The following is a 22,001-nucleotide window of genomic DNA, read 5'->3' on the forward strand; positions in this document are numbered from 1 at the left end:
TAAAACCACCAGCAAAGTGTTTGCTGCAAATATTCCCAATTTACAGAATAATAGGAAAGCTGGACTGTGGAGGAGGCCAGGTAACTAGCCCAAAAACATTTCAAATTTTAAAAAAAATAGCCAAGTTAACATACATGGTCCAGCCATATACATATGCTAGTCATATCTAAAAAAGAGCCACGTGATATACAACAAGGATCAGCCCTGTAAAGATTAAATAATGTAACACTTGCTAAATTAAACAAAAAACACATTTTGGGCAAATTTGTAATGCAGTAGAAACCGAACCAGTAGAAAATTGTATAAAAACAATTTGCATGGCGCTCGAAGATTTCCCATAAAGTTCAGTCATGTAAAACTGTGAGTATTTTTCATCCATTTTTTATTCTGTGTCGGGAGAGTGACAATCGTGACCACCAATAACCTTTACTCTCGTTTTCTGCCATAGATTGTTTTAGCCTGTCTGGCTCAGATATCCCGCCCCCCTTCTTCGTCATGCGTCGCGCACGGCAACGCGGCATCCCCTTTGCTCAGCTCGCTTGGGTTGTGATTGACAATAATGGCGACTAGTCTGTCTTAAGTTGTTCGGTTTTAACGGAACCAGCTTGAAAATCCATCATCAGGAGACGGGCTTACATGCATTCGGATCCCGGAGCAAACACGTACAAGGATCTGTAGCTTGGAAATGAACGGATAACTCACTCGCGGAACCTTGAAGTTCAGGTAGCAGGATTCCGAGGGAAGCGCTGACATCGCGCTGTCTACAACAACCTGCATTCCAATAAAATAAGGATTTTATTTTGTTTCTCCTAAAAAAAAAAAAAAAAAAAAGTAAAGCCTTCCAAAACTGGAACTGTTTACAGTTACAACAACACAGCATTTAACCTGACTTGCATGCAGAGACACAAACCTTTTTGGGGTTCCAATTCGAAGGGCGTCTGTGTTACATTTTTTCGAAAAGAACCCCCCCAACTCAATTCTTCACACCGTTTTTAAATTTAGACTGTTTGGAAAAGAGAATTGAAAAGTCATCGCAGAAAGTTGAAACCGTGTGTGGAACACCTTTTGTTCAACGTTTACCTGGACGTTTTGAACATGTTTCATGATCTTCTGTATTTAAATTGATACATTTTGATCGTGTAAATTACTGGGTACAACATATTGTACTTAGCCTAACTGGCTGTAAAGCAGAAAGGAAGTTTGATGTTGTACTTTGTTGAACTTTTTGGAGACTTTCCTCTGTCTAGCCAGTGAGAACTAGACCGCTAGAATTCCTTTGTTTTGTAACTCGGCGCCGAAATTATTGTTTTTATAGAGCCCTCACTACAGACTGATCTAAAACGACAACAAAAACAGTCACCAAATGGGAAACTGAAATGAGTGCGCTCTCTTTTTTTCTACGTTTTGAAAAACACCGTCCCTTAAACATCTGTACAAAAAAATCCAAATAACTTCAGCGAGAACACAAAGGCGCAGCTTGTAAACCCAGACACAGCAGTGATGACATCAGTGTAAACAATATCTACTGTTTTTTTGTTTGTGTAGCATAGACGAGTTCAAACATAAGTATATGTGTTTATTATACTTAACAAATTGACTTGTATGAGTTTGTAACAATTACAGCCGTCTGCTTGTGGAACTTAATGTAGAAAGCCTACAAATTACATATATTGTGGTGTATCGTGTCATAGTGATTTTAAATGACAACCGGCAGGAATAACCGAATCACGATGGAAGGCGTGGGTGCCAGGGTGGTTCGGGGTCCAGATTGGAAATGGGGCAAACAGGATGGTGGAGAGGGTCATATTGGTACTGTACGCAGCTTCGAGAGCCCAGAAGAAGTGGTGGTCGTCTGGGATAACGGGACTGCTGCCAACTATCGCTGCTCGGGGGCCTATGACGTCCGAATATACGACAGTGCGCCCACAGGTAAAAAATATTGTAATTTATTTTACAGATAAATTAAAAAAAAAAAAAAAAACCCACTATGTTGCATAATATCATATGTGCATGTTGCCATTGTATAATGCCATTGTCGGTTTTAAACGATATCTCGAAGTAATCCTCAAAAGGAACTCCCGTCCAAATGCTATACCTTGTGGAGTGGGCACAATGTGTATGTACCTCACATTAACCCCGTACGAATCACTGTAGCATGAACGCGTACTGAAAACAAATCTACCACGCTTTAGAAAAAGTGGCACAAAGTATTCAAATGACTTCCTAGTTAGCTTCATTTAAATTCCCATATTGTCTTCTTGTCTTTGAGCATCCAACTGTTGGTCTTCAACACCAACAATGGATGTAATATTTGTCCACGTTGTTCTTCTATCAGAGTTTAGAAGATGCTTTTTCTGTGATGCAGCTCTCTCTCTTTTATTTCGTTTTTTTCTTTTGCTTTTGAGAAATCTGTTTACATGACTTTCTACTGCCTGCTGTTGGCAAGGACGAAAGCCTAAAGAGTACAGAACCTGTCGCGTGCCTGATGGCAGATCCTAATAGTAACCAAAGGCGGTGTTGCCATGTCAGATGTCATGTATTAAAACTCCGGCAGGGTGAAGATGTGGATAATTGTGGGGCTCTCCCAAATCTGTGGAAACTCCTGTACTGGAAAGATACAGTAAAACTGCTTTTGCACCTCCAGAAATACACTGGGGGAAGTCCAATAAAACAACAATAATAATAATAATAGAAAAACATGGTTTAAAGCCTAGCTTTAAAGTTAAACTGCTGAATGGTTGGCTTGGCTGTGTATCTAACACTTTTCACTGAGTAGTCCGTGTACCTATGCCTTAACTTGGGTACTTCACCCAGGTAAAAGACAAGTGTTGTAACAACACTGGTCGTGAGACTGAGCTTGTTTATAGTGTTGGTCTCATTGTAACCAAAGGCCATCATTTTCACACCAGTTACTGTTTTAACTTCATACCTAGTTTAAACGCACACCTTAGCTGATCTGAATTGTATCTTGTATTATTACTTTAACACTTTTATGAATGTTCAATGTATTAACAATTCTGTTAAAAAAAAATAACAAATAAAAAATTCTGTACCGTAATTTTATTCAAGTGATAATTATGTGTCCTCTGTTTATAAAGAAGATGTGGTTGGTAAACCTCTCTGCATTGTCACAGCATTCTCACTTTCCAAGTGTAAACACTTCCACCCTATGCTGATCTATGAATGTGTTATTTTAAGGCTAATTAACAGGTGCTTGGTAATTTCTTTTACTAGAGTGAATGTATTTTCCCTTCTGAACACCGTATGATGAAGGCAAATCTGGGAAGTTAGCAAAATATAGGCCTATATACTGTGTATCTAACAAGATGTTCTGTCAGCATAGAATATAGCATTTAAAGCTATTTATATTGGCAAAAAAATGTGAAATTGCTGAAGAAAAGTTGGTACACTGCTGAGTTTACTTGCTTTAAGGGTTGCACATACAGTGTAATTGTCTTTATATGCTGTAGTTATTTTTAACTGCTTTTTCTGTGATGTCATTTATTATGAACTTTTTTATCATGTCAGTTGTGTCTGGAGTAAACATTTTACTGTGAGGAATGTTGGGCAGATATGGAGACTTGTGTGCAGTAATCTGCAGTAGAAGTCTGCAGAGGGAAGTGTGTTAACGGTTAAATATCCAGCGATTGTGTTTCTTGCGTATTTAAATGAGCTGGTACTCGAATTTAGAAATCGAATCATTTTACTTGTGGCTTACATTTTTGGTAACGAAACGCATTACTCTTGTTTATTTTAGTAGTCTTGTTTGGTTGTGAAGTAGCATGTAACTAAGGTGTGAGGTTATTGGAGAGTAGGGTCACATTTGTTAAAGTATTTTTAGAAAATTATGTGCAGTCCTACAGTAGGTCAGTACAGCAACTGTAAAGGTTCACCTGGAGAAGCAGCCAGGAAAATTGAAAACAAGCAGTGTAACACTAAAGATGAAGTAAAGTGAACTTCCTCGTCGGAGACCGCACACAAACTTCCATTTATACCTTGCTGTTTTTTCATTTGTTTGGTCCAGACTAGCAAAAGGAACATTTTAATGTTGATGCTGCCTTAAAGGGGGGAAAAAAGGGACAGCTCAAAATCGTTTTTGAAATCTCAGACAGCCCAGTGGCACACAGATTGTACTAAACTTGTTTTTAAAGTAACTGCGCTGTTATTTACTTGGTTGTTTTGAGTCCTTTATGTGGCATTGTGTATAGTACTGTCAAGGGTTTTGAGAAGCGGTGTGAAGATTTGGAGCATCAAAAGGGTTTCGGCTGCCTGCAACCTTGGATTTCCTGTTCTGGGGGTTAGCCAATGTACACAAATGAGAGACAACAGCAGGCAGGCAGGCAGCAAGTCCAAGGATGTGCTGTGTTGTGCTTTTCATGCCACTTGTGTGTGTTCTGAAATTCAGAGTATGTATTTAAAAGGGTGTTGTACTGTCCCCTTTGTATCCTGAGTTTTTTATTCCTTTTTTGGGGCTTGTATTTACAGTGGACCTGTGAAATTAACTTGGTTTGATAAATCCTAATACATTTTTGGTCTAACTTTTTAAAAGAGTAACTTGCTTATTCAGACAGTTGTTTATTCTTGGGAAGCAGTCAGCAAGAAAGCCTGAAATGGATTTCAGCAAAACACACAACCGTACACAGGAGATCACATGAAAGGGGCGCAACTCCGTATAGTGTTCAGTCTGCTCCCCAAGACGTACCTGGGTCCATGTTTTCTAGTTCTCCACAGCAGGAACTGCAATGCAGAGTATGAGCTCGCTAATATTCTGAAGCTTGCACCTCGCACAATGCAGCTGTATTGCCTTCATGATTTTAAAGAAGAATTGACACAGACAACTGCAAACCTGAGAGTCCCAATAAACCATGCTTGAGAGGCTTGGTGGATTTATACAGTAGGTCTTGATGGCAAAAGGTCTAGGCTGCTATTTTAGTTTATATATATATATATATATATATATATATATCACACACACACACACACACACACAGAGTTGTAACAAGTCACCAAAATTGGGAGTTGAGTAGAGTCTTTGACATGCTAAGCTCGAGTCAAGTCACTAAAATGCTTGAGCTGAGTCACCAATCTGGCTCGAGTCACTTCAAGTCATTAGTTTAGATATCTTGATTTAATCAGATTAGTTTTACAGGAGATTAGCAATCTGTACATACAAAAAAAAATCTGTTAAATACAAAATTAGGATGCACAATAATGTGGTCATACTTGCCCCACGTATGTTCACCATTAAAAGTCCACGGTTTCTGCTTTGTTTTCGTCTCTTCATTTTAGTGAATTGGATTCCTTGATCTATTCATAAGCACATGTTGCCACTGTGTAAAGACCCCTTTCTCTGTGCTCAGTTGTGTTGGATGTTTAGTAATGAATGATATCACAAAACAAAGAACATATCTAATATTTTCTCACTTCTCAACACTGACACTCCCCCTTATAGTTTTGTTTCAGATACATTAACCAAATGAAAGGAAATTTTGATGGCATTTAATTTCATGTTGAGATATTACTTCAAGGTTTTAACACATAGGAGACAAATAGAAAAATAAAGAAACTCAGGCAAAATTTTATATAAATCGATTTTATATAATTCACAGGTAACATAGAACCTGTACTACATATCTCTCCTGTTAATGTAAGCTGAGCTATGGAGTGTCTTTTTCAGCTTGACATCTGGTCATGTTTTATACTTTTAATATACATAAAACTTTAAGTTAAAGTTTTATGTATATGTGTGTTAAAGTATATGAAAGAAAAAAAAGGTTTTAAGCCTTGAAGTCTTTAACTAAGACTTTAAACATAAACCTCGAGTTTCACAGACCCTGATTAGCACCGACCTACCTAATATTAGTTTAGGTAAACTTCCAAATGTTTGTAGTTTTTTAGTAGTTTGCATTAGCTTAAGAAATGTGTACTGTAAACAATGCTTTATTCAGAATTGGATTTAAAGGGAAATTAAAAAATACTGTAGCTACAAAGCACCAACTGCCTTAAGAGATATGGTGTCCATAAATACATAGATAAAGTACATACAAACATACGTACATTAAAATAAAAAGGTAATAGTGAGTACCAAATACTTCCAAATAACCAAATACTACTTTCGAGGCAAAATTTTACTTATTAGAAATGTTTTCCATACATTCATTACCTTTATTTGTGTGCTAACAAAACCTGAAAAATAACTCCTAATCAGTGCCGTGTTGTTTAATTTGCCCTGGCATTATTTTTAAATTATACATTTTTTTTAATTTCTAATATAGACTACCTACTCATTTTGGAAAAATACTGTTGCATTGTGTCCGAGTTTTTAATTAATTCAGGTTATCATTTTAGCTGTTGGATTAAACAAAAAACCTACCAGTATAAATTAGTGGCAGTAGCGGTGCTATGTTTGAATGCAGTTTATTCATATTGTCGCTTTACAGTGCTGGCAGGATGCAGCCTGCTTGTTTCTCTCCCGGTCGACTGAATAATATTTAAAAGCGAACTCCACCACAGCAGGTACTTTTAGTGTGCTCTCCATGTTGTTGTTTTGTTTTTTTCGTGTCTGTAACAAAACTCCAAAATGACTATTTTGCTCAGGATTTTCTGTGATCACTGTCCTTGCTTCCCGCCTACACATTTTGATTCCGGGGCTCCCTGCTGCTTGTAACGTTAGGATCACAGAACGGCGCTATAGGCTAGAAAGGTGTTTTCTTTTTCCTTAGCAATGGTCTTAACAACCATGGCAGGAACCTGTTTATGTGCAAAATAACAAAATGACTGCGTGTGTTAGAGAGGGGCTTGCATGAAATAAGTTTGAAAATGAAATAAGTTTGTTATCGATTTTATCATAAAGACAATGACCACAGTCAGATGGAGACAGTTTTTGCTGAGTCGAGTCAAGTCGAGTCATTTGATGGCAAGGAGTCGAGTCACGAAAAATTGCGACTTGATGTTGAGTCATTGACTGGAGTCATTTTATATATATATATATACACACACACATATATATTAGCTCAAAGAGTCAGCTGCCCAATGTTTCGATATGTTGTACATATCTTTCTCAACGGAGCCTGTGTTTGAATCAAAACATTGGAGGTATTTATAGGTTTTTGACGGCATGACAACTACTTGTTATTGTTTACATTCAAATCCACGATTTATTCTTACATGATGTAATGGTGTTCTATATATTGTGACATCATTTTTACTTCTATCTTTGAATCTGTATTAATTCTAATTAACACTACTTTATATAAACTTATATTTTTATTATATCATGCAATTCTGGCTCTGAGGATCAGTCTAGATTTGGCCTCCCCAGCGCATCAGCATGCAAAACGTTTGAATGAATTTTGTTTATTTATTTAAATGTTATATATTTATTGAAGTTAATTAGTTCATTCTTTTCTGTTGAGTCCCGCTGGCATAATCGTGTTCAGTCTATTTATCCATTTACTTTCTTTTATTCTTCTATATGTCGCATTGTCTAATTTGAGCTGTTCTAATACTACAAACTTTACATCATTTATGTCATGTCCCTGACTGGTGAAGTGCTGTACTATTGGTTCATTCATTTTTTTTTATTTCTAATTAATGAAAGGTGGTTCTGAATTCTTTTATATAAAGTAGTTCCAGTCTCTCCAACATATTTGATTTCATCACATTTTTCACAGGCTATTCCATAAACAACATTGCTATTTTTACAGTAGGTATTAGTTTTTAGTGGATATGTGGTGTTCTTATGTTTAATTATATTTTTACTTTTGTCTATGTATTTACACACTTTACATTTACCGGTGCACATGTTCGTAGAACCTATTTTGTCAATTATTCTTTTATGTTTACTGTGAACTAAAATATCACCTAAATTAGCTTCTCTTTTGAATGCTACAACTGGGGCCTTAAGAAATACTTTTTTTAATTTTTCTGAATTATGTAGAATCCACAAGTGTTTCCAAACTATCTTAGAAATATTGGGCAAAAGTTTAGAGTAAGTCATTACTAATGGGACTCTTTTGACCTTTTTAACTCTATTTTTATAATCTAGTAGATCATCTCTTTTTAGTTTATCCACTTTTCTTAACTCCATCTCTATAATTCTTTCTTTGTATCCTCTTTTTTAAGATTTTGTTTTTAATACATTTCTTTGTTTTACTATTACATAGTAACTTTCTTTAGAGCATATTCTTCGTATTCTTATTTTAGTGTATATCCGATGTGCAGAGGACATGTGTAAATACTGGTGCATGTCAGTAGGTTTACAGAAGAGGTCAGTCTCAATTGAACCTTCTCCAAGTTTTACTATGGTATCTAAAAATTCTATTTCTTTCCTTGTCCATTGAAGGTCCACCTTAATATTACTGTGTATTTCATTTGCCATTTTATGAAACTGGAAAAGAGACTCTTCTCCATGTGTCCAAACCCCCAAAATATAATCTACAAACCGAATGTATTCTAAAGGTTCTCTTTCCGATTTTCTAAGTAATTGTTCTTCCCATTTCCCCATGTATGTACTGGCAAAATGCATTCCTAATTTAGATCCTATTGCTGTACCATCGTTTTGTTTGTGATTCTTATCAACAAATGTAAAATAATTGTTTTCTAAAACTATGTTGATCATGTTCAGTACCTCTGCTGTAGGTATTGATTTATCTAGTCTATTATCTAGTGCTTTTTGACAAGCTTCTAAAGTTTCTTAACGAGGGACACTTGGGTACAAGGATTTTACATCCCATGCAAAATAAAATTGTATTCTCTGGAAGGTTGTGTTTTATTGATTCAAGTCTTTTTAAAAATTGTATTGTATCTTTAACATAGCTTGGTAATTTCTCAACGTGTGACCTAAGTTGTTTTTCTGCTATTTCAGCTATTATGTGTGTTGGATTATCAATTGTACTGACTATCATTCGCATAGGGTGATTTTCTCTGTGCATTTTAGGATTTCTCTTGCTAGGCCTGTTCTTACATTAGCAGCAGTGTGGAGTAGTGGTTAGGGCTCTGGACTCTTGACCGGAGGGTCGTGGGTTCAATCCCCAGTGGAGGACACTGCTGTTGTACCCTTGAGCAAGGTACTTTACCTAGATTGCTCCAGTAAAAACCCAACTGTATAAATGAGTAATTGTATGTAAAAAAAAAAATAATGTGATATCTTGTAACAATTGTAAGTCGCCCTGGATAAGGGCGTCTGCTAAGAAATAAATAATAATAATTATGTGGCTGCATATATATTTTTTAATTCTTTTCATATAATTCCTTTATTGTATAGTCTCTCTGCAATTTCTTAACCTCTTTTACCGATTTATTGATCTTATTGCTTTTAACTTCTTCATATGTATCTGTATTATTTAATTCACATTCTACAGATTTCATATAGTCATCTGTGTTCATTATCACTATTCCTGAGCCTTTATCTGCTGGTCTTATTATATCATCATCATTTAACAACTCAGTCATAGCTTGTTCATATATATATCCTTTTTTTTTTTTTTTTTTGAGCATTGACAAATAAATTAACAGGCTTCTTCCTAGACTCAATTTAAGTGAACAAAAGTGATCCACTTGCTGCTTTACAACCGCCCCATACCAGATTTGGCTAATAAGTTAAATATGACTCCTTTATAGTGAGTGAGCTGGGTAGCTCATCTTTTGATTTACTTTCATCAGTAACAATGAAGCTTTCAGCTTCCATAACATGTTCTGTAGGAAGAACCCTGGGGATATGTACTAGTGTTAAGGCCATTGCACACTGTATCGGATAACGCATCCAAATTTAACGTGCGTCTAAACGGAAAAAAAACGATCATGTGCATTCCCTATTGCACCTTGCACACTGAGTCTGGAATTGTTGTACGACAGTGATGCGTCAATTTTGGAATCGAAACAAGTTCGATTTGATCCGATTTGATGTGCGTTAAATACATTGACCAATGAAAAACAACTGGGAAGACACGTTGGTTCTTGCAGTACCCTTAACAAAATGGAAAATCTAATTGTGTGTGTCGCCAAACAAAAATTACTTTGATAAATCCAACAAAGATTGCAAAGACTTTGGGGGGAAAAATGAACACATATGGAAGGACATTGCTGTGGACTTGGGCATGAATGATATGTATTATAAAACATGAAATTATGAACTGATAGCATACATAAACACGTGAATTTTGTGCAGTATAGGTTATTGTAGTTGAGGAAGTAAAGAAACAATGGCCTAACCTGGATACACATAGGCCTATCAGAGAAAGAAGCGTGACAGGGCAAGAGCGGTCTGGGCTTAAGTCAGAAAAGAGGGACAGTACATGAAAGTGATGGAAAGTATTTTCGGCAGCTCATTGCTAGCTTCCCACTTTTAGATATATTTATTACAGGAGCGAGTGTTTGAAAAATTAAATATTGGTCATATGGTTTGTGATGCTATGACAACCGTCTTGTGTAATATATATATATATATATATATATATATATATATATATAATATAAATGTATTGCGTAACAACATTATTGTAGATCTAGTAGAAACGTAATAATTAGCAAGCGTCTTAACTTCCATCAGCGTTTGCTCCTCATTAAGTTTATATTAATTTAACATTTTTTGTGTTCAAAGTTATGTAAGAATGAATAGAATTGCATTTATTTTTTTATTAACATACTGAAACTAGGTATATTTACTACAAAGGCTCCAATGCACACCAGCGCTCTGAAATACAATATCAACGCCTCTAGTGTGCAGTGGGTTGATGTGTGACTTTTTCGGGTGACGGATGATAAATGACGGAATGGATCCAGTGGGCAAAGGCCTTTAGTGTTGGGCGACACCAAAAATGTGCTTTGCGATACAGATACCAATTCTTGTATTCCAATACTTGATACTATAAGATGCGTATTCGCTACGCATTACTTTTAAATATCATACGTAATTTCTGTTTTGTTCAATGTGTAAAGCACCCCTTACACAGCTTATCTGGCGTGCTGATTGCAGTGTTGATTATTTTGATTAGTTTATTCTGTCTTCCACGTACAGTACATGTTTATTTTGTGTGTAGCCATTGGTACTGTAGGTGCTTTGTTTTTGTTCACCAAATTTAATGTCCTACACTATGATAGATATAACATTTTAAACGGTCTTTCTGCTGGAAAAACTGCTGCCCATCATCGTGACGGGTCACAGCCCCTACATAAAAAATACGAAGGCCATTTACATTTATTTAGAACACATGCTATTTTATGTATTCTGTTTGGTCCAAATCTATACATGTACTAAATACAATAATACGTTTGACGTGGATGGCTTCCATAAGAGATATGCATACACGTAGTTATGGAGCCTTTTTTTTCTTTTTTCAATTACGCAGAAAGTGAAAGAAATGCTTTCTTATTTAACATTCATATTTCACTTCATAATTTACAATTCAAATATTTTACACACTAGTTCTTACCGTAACTGACAACTACAGGTATAATATCAGTGTGAATTAAAGCATTTTGTACTGAAAATATAGGAGGGTGTACAAACTTTAAGTCTAGACTGACGGATCTAGACGAAAACATGTTAAAGCCACACAAATAAACTGCCCTTACTTTATGCAGTCAATCAGAATCAGCTAGGGAGGGGCTGTGGGTTGAATTGGCCTATCCGTGACTTGTTTTGTTAACAAGCATGCGCTAGACAAAAAATGCCAAATTACTCACTCATTCGATTGCCTGTGCCTTTAAGGGCGTAGTCTAAAGGCGCACTAGAGGCATACTCATTTGCTCTTGTTAGTGACAGTCAATGTTTCTAGCTGCCAGTCAAAGTGATGGCCAGCTTCAGTTCCTGCCTGTCAACTAGCTTTTGAAACCATCTTGGCCAGGTAGTTACAAGTTAATAGAAACACTAGTAAAGTAACCAGTATATGATGACTAAAATAGAAAATGATCAACTCATATTTCACATCCATACCAAGTTTCTCTTTAATGATTGTCAGGAAAGGAACCATCTTTTTCTGTTGTGTTCCATTAGTAAAAGCCAGCTGGATCTGTGATGCACACCAGATTCACAGCAAAGGTCCCCGATGGCACTTGACGGTGATACTTTTGCTTTGAATACTGCGGATTCAAAGATTCCTTATGAAGTAGGTGTGATCTGCAAAGCAAGACTGGGGCTTAACACAGCATTCTAATACAGATGCCCTATATTTTTTCTCTCCATTACAGGTATCAAGCATGATGGGACCATGTGTGATACTTGCCGTCAACAGCCGATTATTGGTATCCGTTGGAAGTGTGCAGAATGTACAAACTATGATCTATGCACAGCTTGTTACCATGGAGAAAAACATCATCTGAGGCACAGGTTCTACAGAATCACCACACCGGGAAGTGAGAGGTCAGCAACCCTTTTATATTGCTGTGTTCGGTTTTCTTATTAAGCATGCAATGTATTCTTTTGTTCCTACACCCAAGTTGCTGGTCATCACATCTTGCTGTTTAAGTGTATGCTTTCAAAATGCACCAGGGACCAGTATTTGTTCTTTGCCAAAGCATTTCAATTCCTGATCAAACACTTCAGCTGTAACGTTGACAGAAATAATATTGAGCAGGAACGACCGTGTTGCTTTCCTCCTATGGTATTGGCTCTAAAGATGTTTCGCCTAATAGCAGATTACAACAGCAAAGACCTGTCCGCAACAATCCTCTACACAGTAGCCTACAGACCCCTCCGAAATTTGAATTGCGGGTGCACTTGTAGGCGTTCTTGTTACAGTAAATAATATTGGATCGTACATTTTGCACTGTCTTCATACTCACTACTTTTGGGTTGTTTTAAGCCACTAACAATATAGAGCCCAGCAGATAAATATAATTGACTCCCAGCTCAGATGTGCCTTCAAACTGTCATCAAGGCTAGTTTGAAATCAGCGTTATACACCTTTGTGTTCCACTTCACGGGTTACTTTTGTCAGAGCCTAATTACCATTTATAAAGTGTCTCCCATTTGAGAAAATGTAAACCGCATAATTCTTGGCAAACTGAAGATTTTAGAAATGTGTGTTTTTTTTTTTTTAATTCAGTTTTATTTATTTATTTTAAATTGCTGATAGGCAAACTCACATCAAACCTTTTATGTGAAAGGGCCCTAAATGAAAGAAATATGCATACTATTAATAGAACATATCTTTAACTTGTATGGGATAACTCTTTGTCTGACGAGCAAGTGCAAACTTATTCAAGATGCATGCAGTGCAAATCAGCAAAGAAGGAAAACTGATGATGAACCACCAAGAATAATGTTAAAATTGTTTTAAACATTTTTTTGCTAATGGGACAGATACAGTACACACCTCTGTTCTGTAGTTGGAGAGTCAGAATGTTTCTAAATTACAGGGTAATCAAATCAGTTACCCTAAGGGAATAACACGTCTCAACTTTGGGTTCAGGATAAAATAGAGACGAGTTTTAACTTGATCTTCTAGTCCCGGTATGCTTTTTTTCATTTTTTTTATTTTTTACTAAAGCTGATTTTGATACAGTCTCTGTCTGTAATATAATTATTTGTTTCTTTGCTACTAATAACTATGGATTTTGAGTGGCCAAAGTTGGGAAGGGGGTTTTGGACTGTTTACAATACAGAACATACCTCCTTACTTTGACACCTACAGTAGACACAGGCAGCTCTGTATCCTGCTGCAGCTACTGCAGACACAATGAGTGTTTTTGAAGGAGTGAGTAGTGGGGAAGAGACATCTCCACTGTAAGTGATATGGAAATGAAGGGAGCATACTGTAGATGTTAACTGGTTTAACCTAAAAATAAATTGGTTTAGCTCAAGAAGAGGGATTCAAATGCACACAAACATATCGGGGAATAGGTAAAGGAAAACTGTGAAGTAACTAGGAGTTGCAATCTGAGGAATCCCAATCCTTGGATCCCGTATGCTAATTAAGCTTCTGGAATCCTGAGATTTATAGAGAATCCCGGAATTGCAGGATTGTATTTAGGAAACTCTGATTCTGTTTTTACTCCTGATTTTACCTTTTTTTGTTATGGGTGCTACTCTGCTGCACTTAGTAACTAGGCAACCAATCCCTGCCGCTGAAATTAAAACCACAAGATTTGAAATTTGCTTTAATGATAACAACCACTGTCTGCAGCTACTCGGCTCAACATGACAGAGACATGACAAAAACAACCTTTATCGACTGTGACAAAGGAGACACAGAGGAGACGTTCAGTATATACCTTCAGTTCTACAATTAACTGGAATGTGTTTGTTTTATGAAAACTGCATAGAAGGACACGTCATTTTCAGTTCTTTTTTGTTCATTTGCCTGTATTTGAACAAATGCGGTTTCTGCATTAAAGTGTCATATAAATCTGTACTGAAGTTTATCTGTGTTCACTAAGGTAAGGGGACAATTTTAAACAAAGCTATTTATGCCAAAAGTTTTACCAGGATCTCATCTGTCTGCGACTGCAAATAAATAAATAAATAAATTCATACACGTTAGCATCCTGGGATCCTGGGACTTGAGACACCGAAATCCTGGGATTCATAAAAAGCCTCGGGATTGTAACCACTAGAAGTGACACAGTTTTTAATAAGAATAATAAAAAAGTAAGTATGTAGCATAATCTAGGGAATATAAAGGTATTGGTCTCTGAATGTCACACTTACATATGCATACAATTAATGCACTTATTATTTATTTCTTAGCAGACACCCTTATCCAGGGCGACTTACAATCGTAAGTTAATGCTGATATATTTTTTCATGTTACAAATACAGTTAAACTCTTAACATAACTTCAAAGGAACTAAGCAATATAGACTTACCAGGAGTTCTTCAATAACCTGGAAATAATTATAACAGTAAAAGTACTGATACAACCAATATTCCTGTTTTGCTGTGGGACTCAATATGCAATAGTTCTAGGTATTGCTTTAATTACAGTAGTGTTCATTAAAGTAATTCAATTTATTTTTAATTGGTGCAATCCTGCTATACATCAGACTGCAGTCATTAAAAACACAATGTTCTGCAAGCTAATATTCTACATGTCTGAACATTGCAATACTTGCAACTCATTTTGAATGTACAGCACTGGCAGGGTATTTAATGTCACTGATGTGCTTTATTAAATAGTTTCCTTCTAATGGACACCAGACCATCTACTAAAGCATTATACAGAACCTTATTACTTTGCATTAATAATTAACACAACCGTATTACGGTAAACTAACTCCTTGTGGGTGCTGCCTGTTTTATTAAAGATAGTTTTCATCTATCGTGAAAGATTGCATGGCAAAATCTTCATTTTTTAATAAAAATGCAGGACTGTCCTCACGCTGATGGAAATGGAGCACTCTGATTGGCTAACGATGACCACATGATTTGTAAAGAGCCTTTTAACGTGAGCATCTCATGTAGTTGTACAACACCAAAAAGGGCACAAAGTCAGGTGTAACCTTGGGCACCCAAAGTTTTATAATATTATTTTGATCTGCACATACTCTGAAGGCCTTCTAGAACGGAGTTCCAGGCTGGGGTAGCTGTAGCTCTTGATTGAACCCTTCTGTTCCTGGGTAGTCTCACTCTTCTGGAAATAGAAATGGATGAAAAAGCATGGCATAACCATATTGAACCTTACTCCGGACTTACAACCGTTTGACGCACTAGTCTGACACCAGGCGGTAAAATCTGCTGCCTGATGCTGTATATTATTATCTCACTCTCTTAAGGTGATTAAAATAATCACTGTAAAATTTTGGTACCTTCACTGTTAAATATAAAGGCGTTCTTTTATATACAGATGGGCTTGTGTTGACTGATGGGCACAATGAAATCGAACGTTAGCATCGGCAGCTTTATTCTGTTGCATTTCGTTGCTGTTTGGTTTGGGTGACCGTGAATGTCCGTTAAATGCGGAGCCTCCATCTTTGGAGAACAGGTAATCGACCGTCTTTTTTTTTTCCACCTTGATTTTAAAAAGGGTTCTGCTTGAGTCTCGCCGCAAATCTAAAAAGATCACTGCTAGGGGGATCTTCACTGGCTGCCGGGTGGTGCGAGGAGTGGACTGGCAGTGGGAGGACCAGGACGGAGGCAACGGGCGCCGGGGCAAGGTACAGCAAACTTGGTATTCTGTTTCTCTTTGTGCATTTGGAAGATTTCCATACACCTTCCACTTCCCTGGAGACAACCGGTTCCAATTTGCAGTTTATACATGTACTAATATCCTCCATAAACTTAACATCTGGATAAAAAAAAAAAAAAAACATATCACACTGATTTGAGAGGCACCAGCATGTACAACCCTTTTAACTGAATTAAAAAAAAAAAAAAAATGCATTTGCCATAATTGGGTTACTGCCGGCCTCTACCAGGGGCTCTTAATTATATACAGATACAACGTCAGATTAAGGCAAAATGGGAAGCTGAAAATATCTTTCGTGATTAGCTGAGGACAGCATGGTTGTGCATATTCTTTTTGTCTCTGAAGATTCAGGTTTGAATTCAGTCTTTGTTAAAAGGGTTGGCCAGTCCCAAGGGGTTATTGTGTCTGCCTAAAACAGAGACCATTTGTCACTTTTTGTAATCCCGAGGCACGTTAAACATTTGTTGTCATTTATTATTATTTTTTGTAATATTCCTCCATCGCTTCTCTCATTCTTGACTCATACCAAACTTCCTGGCAAAAAGATTATGTTGAGAACCAGGAGGTATTTTTTACATTCTTGAAAGGAAGCTGTTCCTTTGTCTCGGTTTCAAGTCTTCTTGCTTGTTTTGACAGTTCAAATGGAGTTGTCCTGAAACTAAAAAATCCCCACATTTAAGTCCCTTGGTTTTCAAAATAAAAAATTAAATGAATACAAAAAAAAATACTAAAAAGTCTTAGGAACTGTAGCCCAGATAAGTGAGGGAGAAATTACAGTCATTTAAGGGAAGTCTCTAAATGTAGAACCATAGGTTCATTCTATGAATGTTTGTTACTTTTGGATAAATAATCACAGTGTCAGTGGCAAGCCTAATACTTTATAAATACATTTATTTATTTATTTATTTATTTATTTATTTATTTATTTAAAGCTTATTCAGATTCACAGGTGGCAACAAAAATCCAAGACTTCAGGCTAGCCTTTTTCGTGGCTACTGTTGAAGCAGCTAGTTGAATGTGATATTTTAGGGAGTTTTTCTACCAAAGAACAACATTGATTTGATGTTTGAGAATTCAAGCCCCAGGTAGAAGTTGCTGGGAAATGTTGGCAACAATTAACTTAACAGAAGAAAGCTGCCTGGAAGGGCAAGCTGTAGCATAATGTTTGAGTAAGCCTGTAACAGGAACTCCCACTAGAAAAGAACAGCTGTAAGGCAGGGTGGAACAAAGCTGTCATCTTCCCTGTTTCATTTTGGGTTGTAAAATAAAAAAAACTAAAAAAACTTTAATACTTAAATAGAAATCTGTTTTGTTTTCTTATAGTAAAAGGTTCAATGATGCACACATGGTCCAATTAATTGCTTAGAAGCTGTAATTGTGAACAGTTTTTATTGTCCGTTGATGTGCCATCTTTTTCATTTAGAAAAAAAAACAAAAACTTGTTATTGGAGATGTTAATGATTTTGAGGTAAGCTGCTGTGTTGGATTATTAACACTTTCGCTGATGTTAACTGGTAGATTGAGCAGTAGCTTATGTTTATAGTTTATTGCTTGTGTCCAAAGCATAACAAAATCAGTTATGCAGTAAACAACAACCTGTTAATTTACAAAACTAGTAGCAGTTGCTGTGCTTTATTTTATTTCTTGCATATCATATGAGAATTGGAATGATCTACCGTGCACATTCTATTAGAAATAGCTAGTTGCTTTAAAACCACCTGTTTTCAAGCGGAGTGTACCTGTTGTATATAATCGTTTTTAATGAACACTTTTGATACATGGATGCTTTTGAATTTTAAAAGAACAATGTTCCCTCATTATGTAGTACAATACAGTACACCCTCGCTATAATGCCCTTCATTACAACAAACCTTTAGCTATAACGAACCTGGCCCCTGGACCTCATATAAAAAAAATAAAAAGATCATAGAAACAGACACTGTCAACATCCTGGTCTGTACGCACAGGATGCCACCTCCGCAGTGAAGTCAACTCTTTTGTCTTAATAAAAAGCATGTACTGTGTAACTGCCTCCAAAACATTATGTACATTTTACTATATTATCGAATTATGAACTGTAGGCTACCTGGGATCAATGATTATTCTAACTTGTGACATTACAGTGATGTACAAGCAAAGTAAACTATAGTATAACTGTTGGCATCTGAGACATTTAAAACAAATAACTAAAACAATTAAAATCTTCTCTGTTTTTGCAGTACTTAGAGTATTCTAAGTTTCTTATTGGCATTCCTATATTCAGCCTTTATAGCTTAGATCAATATAAGGCGCTTCATACGTCAGTTTAGTATAGGCAACAATATAGAATTTACATTTTAATTTTTTGTATTCGTATAAGAAAAAAAAAAAAAAAATCCCAGTGTATAATTTGTCACATAATTTACAAGTAATGTGAATTTTGTAAAAACGTGATGGATATTGCATGTGCATAATTACCATAAACGTGCTCTCTTCCAAGAAAAAAACAAAACATTTATCTGAAGGCTTCTTGTAATTTTAGTGCTAATAGAACACTACACGAGAATGTATGATGCACACAGTATTTGTGCATTAGGAAGTGATGGTGTTTATTTTTATTTTTTAAACACAATCTTTCTCTTCCCATTCTTGCATAGGTGACAGAGATTCAAGACTGGAGTGCAGCCAGCCCTCACAGTGCAGCATATGTTCTGTGGGACAATGGAGCCAAGAACCTTTATAGAGTGGGGTTCGAGGGCATGGTAAGGAGAATAGCAGAACAAAAAAGACATGGGGCTTCATCTGGAGGGGGAGGGAAAAGGCAGGACACCGAATCGAGAACGCCAGCCATTGTTTGCCCACAGAGTAAATTCCTTTGAGGCTTTTCCTTTGTGATGTCAACGCATATCACTGCAGACATTTGTGAAGGCTATTGTAAGTGCAGCTGGAGGGGGACCGACACATATGCATAAGAAAGGAAATCTGTTCAGTCAGAGGTTGGTTGTGAGAAGAGGGGGGTGTGGGCAAGCAGGGGAGACGCAAAGCCTATTGGATGAATGGAAGACAGCTTCTTTTGAACTTGGGCCGTTAAGTCTTTACTTAAGTAACAGATTGGCCACGTTTACAGGGTTTAAATAAAGATAGACAATGGCTGTATGCTGTTTCTCTTTACTTTAACATGCTGCATTTTCACCGTTATATGTTATGTTTTTTTTTTGTTTGTTTTTTTGTTTGTTAAAAAAAAAAAAAAAGAAAGTAATTGTAATGCGCCTGCCTTATTAAGAATTCAGATTATGTGGCCGCATCCTTGCTTCTTCCTTTTATTTTGTTACAGGATAAGCTAAAATTGTATTTTTATTGTCATGATTAGGGATGTGCTTTTGGTACATTTTTATGAACGTTTAAATGCTATTCAGGTGTCAGCGTTTAAACCATATCTACATACACACACATTATTACATTATGATTTGGGCTTCTGATTTTCGGTTTTAACCGATAAAACCTGATAAAACACCCCCGATACAAAAAAAAATGAAAACGGATAGCCAATAAACACCGGAAAACACCGGAAAAACTGTGGAAATGGTTAATCAATTCACGTTGACTTTACCCTATTCCCATTTAAAAAATAAAACCTACTACAAAAATAATAAATACATTTCCCAGTGCTGCTGGGCAATGTCCCGCCTTCCTGACTTGTAGCTATCATTCATTCGTTCTGAATACTTTAAACCGGCCCCAACTACTGAGTGACAGCACATTCCTACATTTTTATTGGAGACTCCGCTTGCGAGATTTAAAACGAGATTACAATCAGGAGTGGAGGCTTGTTCGCGGTATTTAAAGCTGTATTACAGATAAGATACAGAGGATTTAAAATGTACAAAAATGCCTACACACAAAAACCCCAGAAGAATGTGCCCATGACCATAGGGATTTCGTTGTGGAAGACAGCAAAGGAGAGAAGATACAACTTAAGTGTGCAAGTACTGTCAAGTTAGTACTATACATATTTTGACAGTAAAAAAACACTCAAGCATTTTGGAAAGTAACCGAAAACACTAATTTCATACAGTATATAAAAAAAAAAAAGATTTACATTAAACTCAAATAGCTAAAAATAAGCACAGAAAAATACAATTAATAAAAACCGAAAAACAGAAGCCCTAGTGGCAGTATACATTATGATGTATACCGACATCCCTGGTTAGTATTTCGCAAGCAAAGAAACCCTAAATAAGCAAAGAACGTTAATAATACATTTGTATTATTTTTTATCTTGGTAAATGTCTCTCTTTGTATTTGTACTGCGCTGTTGAAATGTACTTGTGCTGGTCCTGTGGGCACAAAGTGAATAAATTAAACTAAACTGTTTTTTTTTTTTTACATTAATGTTATATTCAAACAATAAAACAAAACCAATAATAAAAAATAAAAAAACACAGCTTACATATGTTACAGACTCTATCAAATGCACAGATTCCAATACGTTGTTATATTAACTCTGCTGTTCAGGAATCAGTGCCAGAAATGGGAATTCCTTTTTAAATATCATCTTCTGTTGACAATTACATAGATATAGATGTAAAGGATTTTTTTTTTTTTAAAACAAATTATTTGCGTAACAGTGTACTGGTATTAAAGCCTATACATAATTAATTTACACTTATGTGTTCTCTGAATTAATATTGAAAATAAAACTTATTTTTAAAATCGTGTTATTATTATTATTATTATTATTATTATTATTTATTTCTTAGCAGACGCCCTTATCCAGGGCGACTTACAATTGTTACAAGATATCACATTATACATTATTTCACATTATACAGATATCACATTATTTTTACATACAATTACCCATTTATACAGTTGGGTTTTTACTGGAGCAATCTAGGTAAAGTACCTTGCTCAAGGGTACAACAGCAGTGTCCCCCACTGGGGATTGAACCCACAACCCTCCAGTCAAGAGTCCAGAGCCCTAACCACTACTCCACACTGCTGCCATATATACATATTCACAGTCATCCCATCTGGAGCGTTCTGTTTTATTATGGATGTTTGCTTTTTACTGCATTCAGTAGCTCCACAGTAATTTGAATGTTTTCATTACAAATGGTGAAGCATTGAACTTGTGGTTTTGTGGTATGGCAATATTGTTTGGCATAATTATTTACATGCCACTGTTCCAGTTCCTCCAAAATAATTCCAAATGTGGCTTTTCCTCGATCTAACAAACGTCAGAAAAAACACTTTTCTTACCCCGTGGGGTCTGAACCATACCACGGCAACTACAGCATGAACAGAGTGCACCAGTGAGGCGCCAGATCGACAGAGAATAAAACCTGCCCTAGTGTCAGTCTTTCTGTTGCACCAATTAGAAAAACTACTTGGAGGCAATTGCCAAACCCCTTCCTTTTTATAATATCTTTCCTTACTGTGGCACCACAGCTGTCGGATACACGACAGACTGCTGTATATGATGATAAATTACTAAAATGAATACATTAAAAAAAATATGCATTTTGTGAAATTTGTCACGTGACCGGTTTTACGTCTAGTATATTATTCAACGTTTAATCCAATTTTCTGAAAGGTGTAATTTATTCTAATTTAATTGCACTTGTTCTACAGGGTTGATTGGAGAGGGTTTACATAGTACTTTTCCAATAGCGCTTAATAAAACAGTTTATCAGTTACACATGAATGTGGATCATAGATTAATCTCAGTAAAGGATTACACTGGAGTGCTATAAAAAGAAAAAGAAATTGAGAGATTTACTTGGTGTTAAACTTTTTTCAGTGTTCTATCCATATCTTAAACCTCAAAGCATTAACTGATTCAGTGCAATAAACATTTTAATGACATTTATCATTGTTTGTCTGTAGGCGTTT

The 22,001-nt window shown here is 36.1% G+C and overlaps 1 protein-coding gene across 2 annotated transcripts in view; it reads left to right on the plus strand.

The window, feature by feature from the left end:
* Positions 1–490: 490 nt before the first annotated feature.
* LOC117394387 (E3 ubiquitin-protein ligase mib1) overlaps positions 491–22,001 on the plus strand; it is a 111,507-nt gene continuing 89,996 nt past the window's right edge. For both annotated transcript variants that reach the window (XM_059015724.1, XM_059015731.1), the window contains exons 1-4: positions 491–1,929; positions 12,190–12,361; positions 15,966–16,095; positions 18,764–18,868. In XM_059015724.1, the coding sequence (XP_058871707.1) occupies positions 1,701–1,929; positions 12,190–12,361; positions 15,966–16,095; positions 18,764–18,868 (636 nt within the window). In that variant the 5' untranslated portion in view covers positions 491–1,700. The remainder of the gene's footprint in view (positions 1,930–12,189; positions 12,362–15,965; positions 16,096–18,763; positions 18,869–22,001) is intronic.

The sequence above is a fragment of the Acipenser ruthenus genome, chromosome 3 (genome assembly GCF_902713425.1).
Source record: "Acipenser ruthenus chromosome 3, fAciRut3.2 maternal haplotype, whole genome shotgun sequence".
NCBI lineage: Eukaryota > Metazoa > Chordata > Actinopteri > Acipenseriformes > Acipenseridae > Acipenser > Acipenser ruthenus.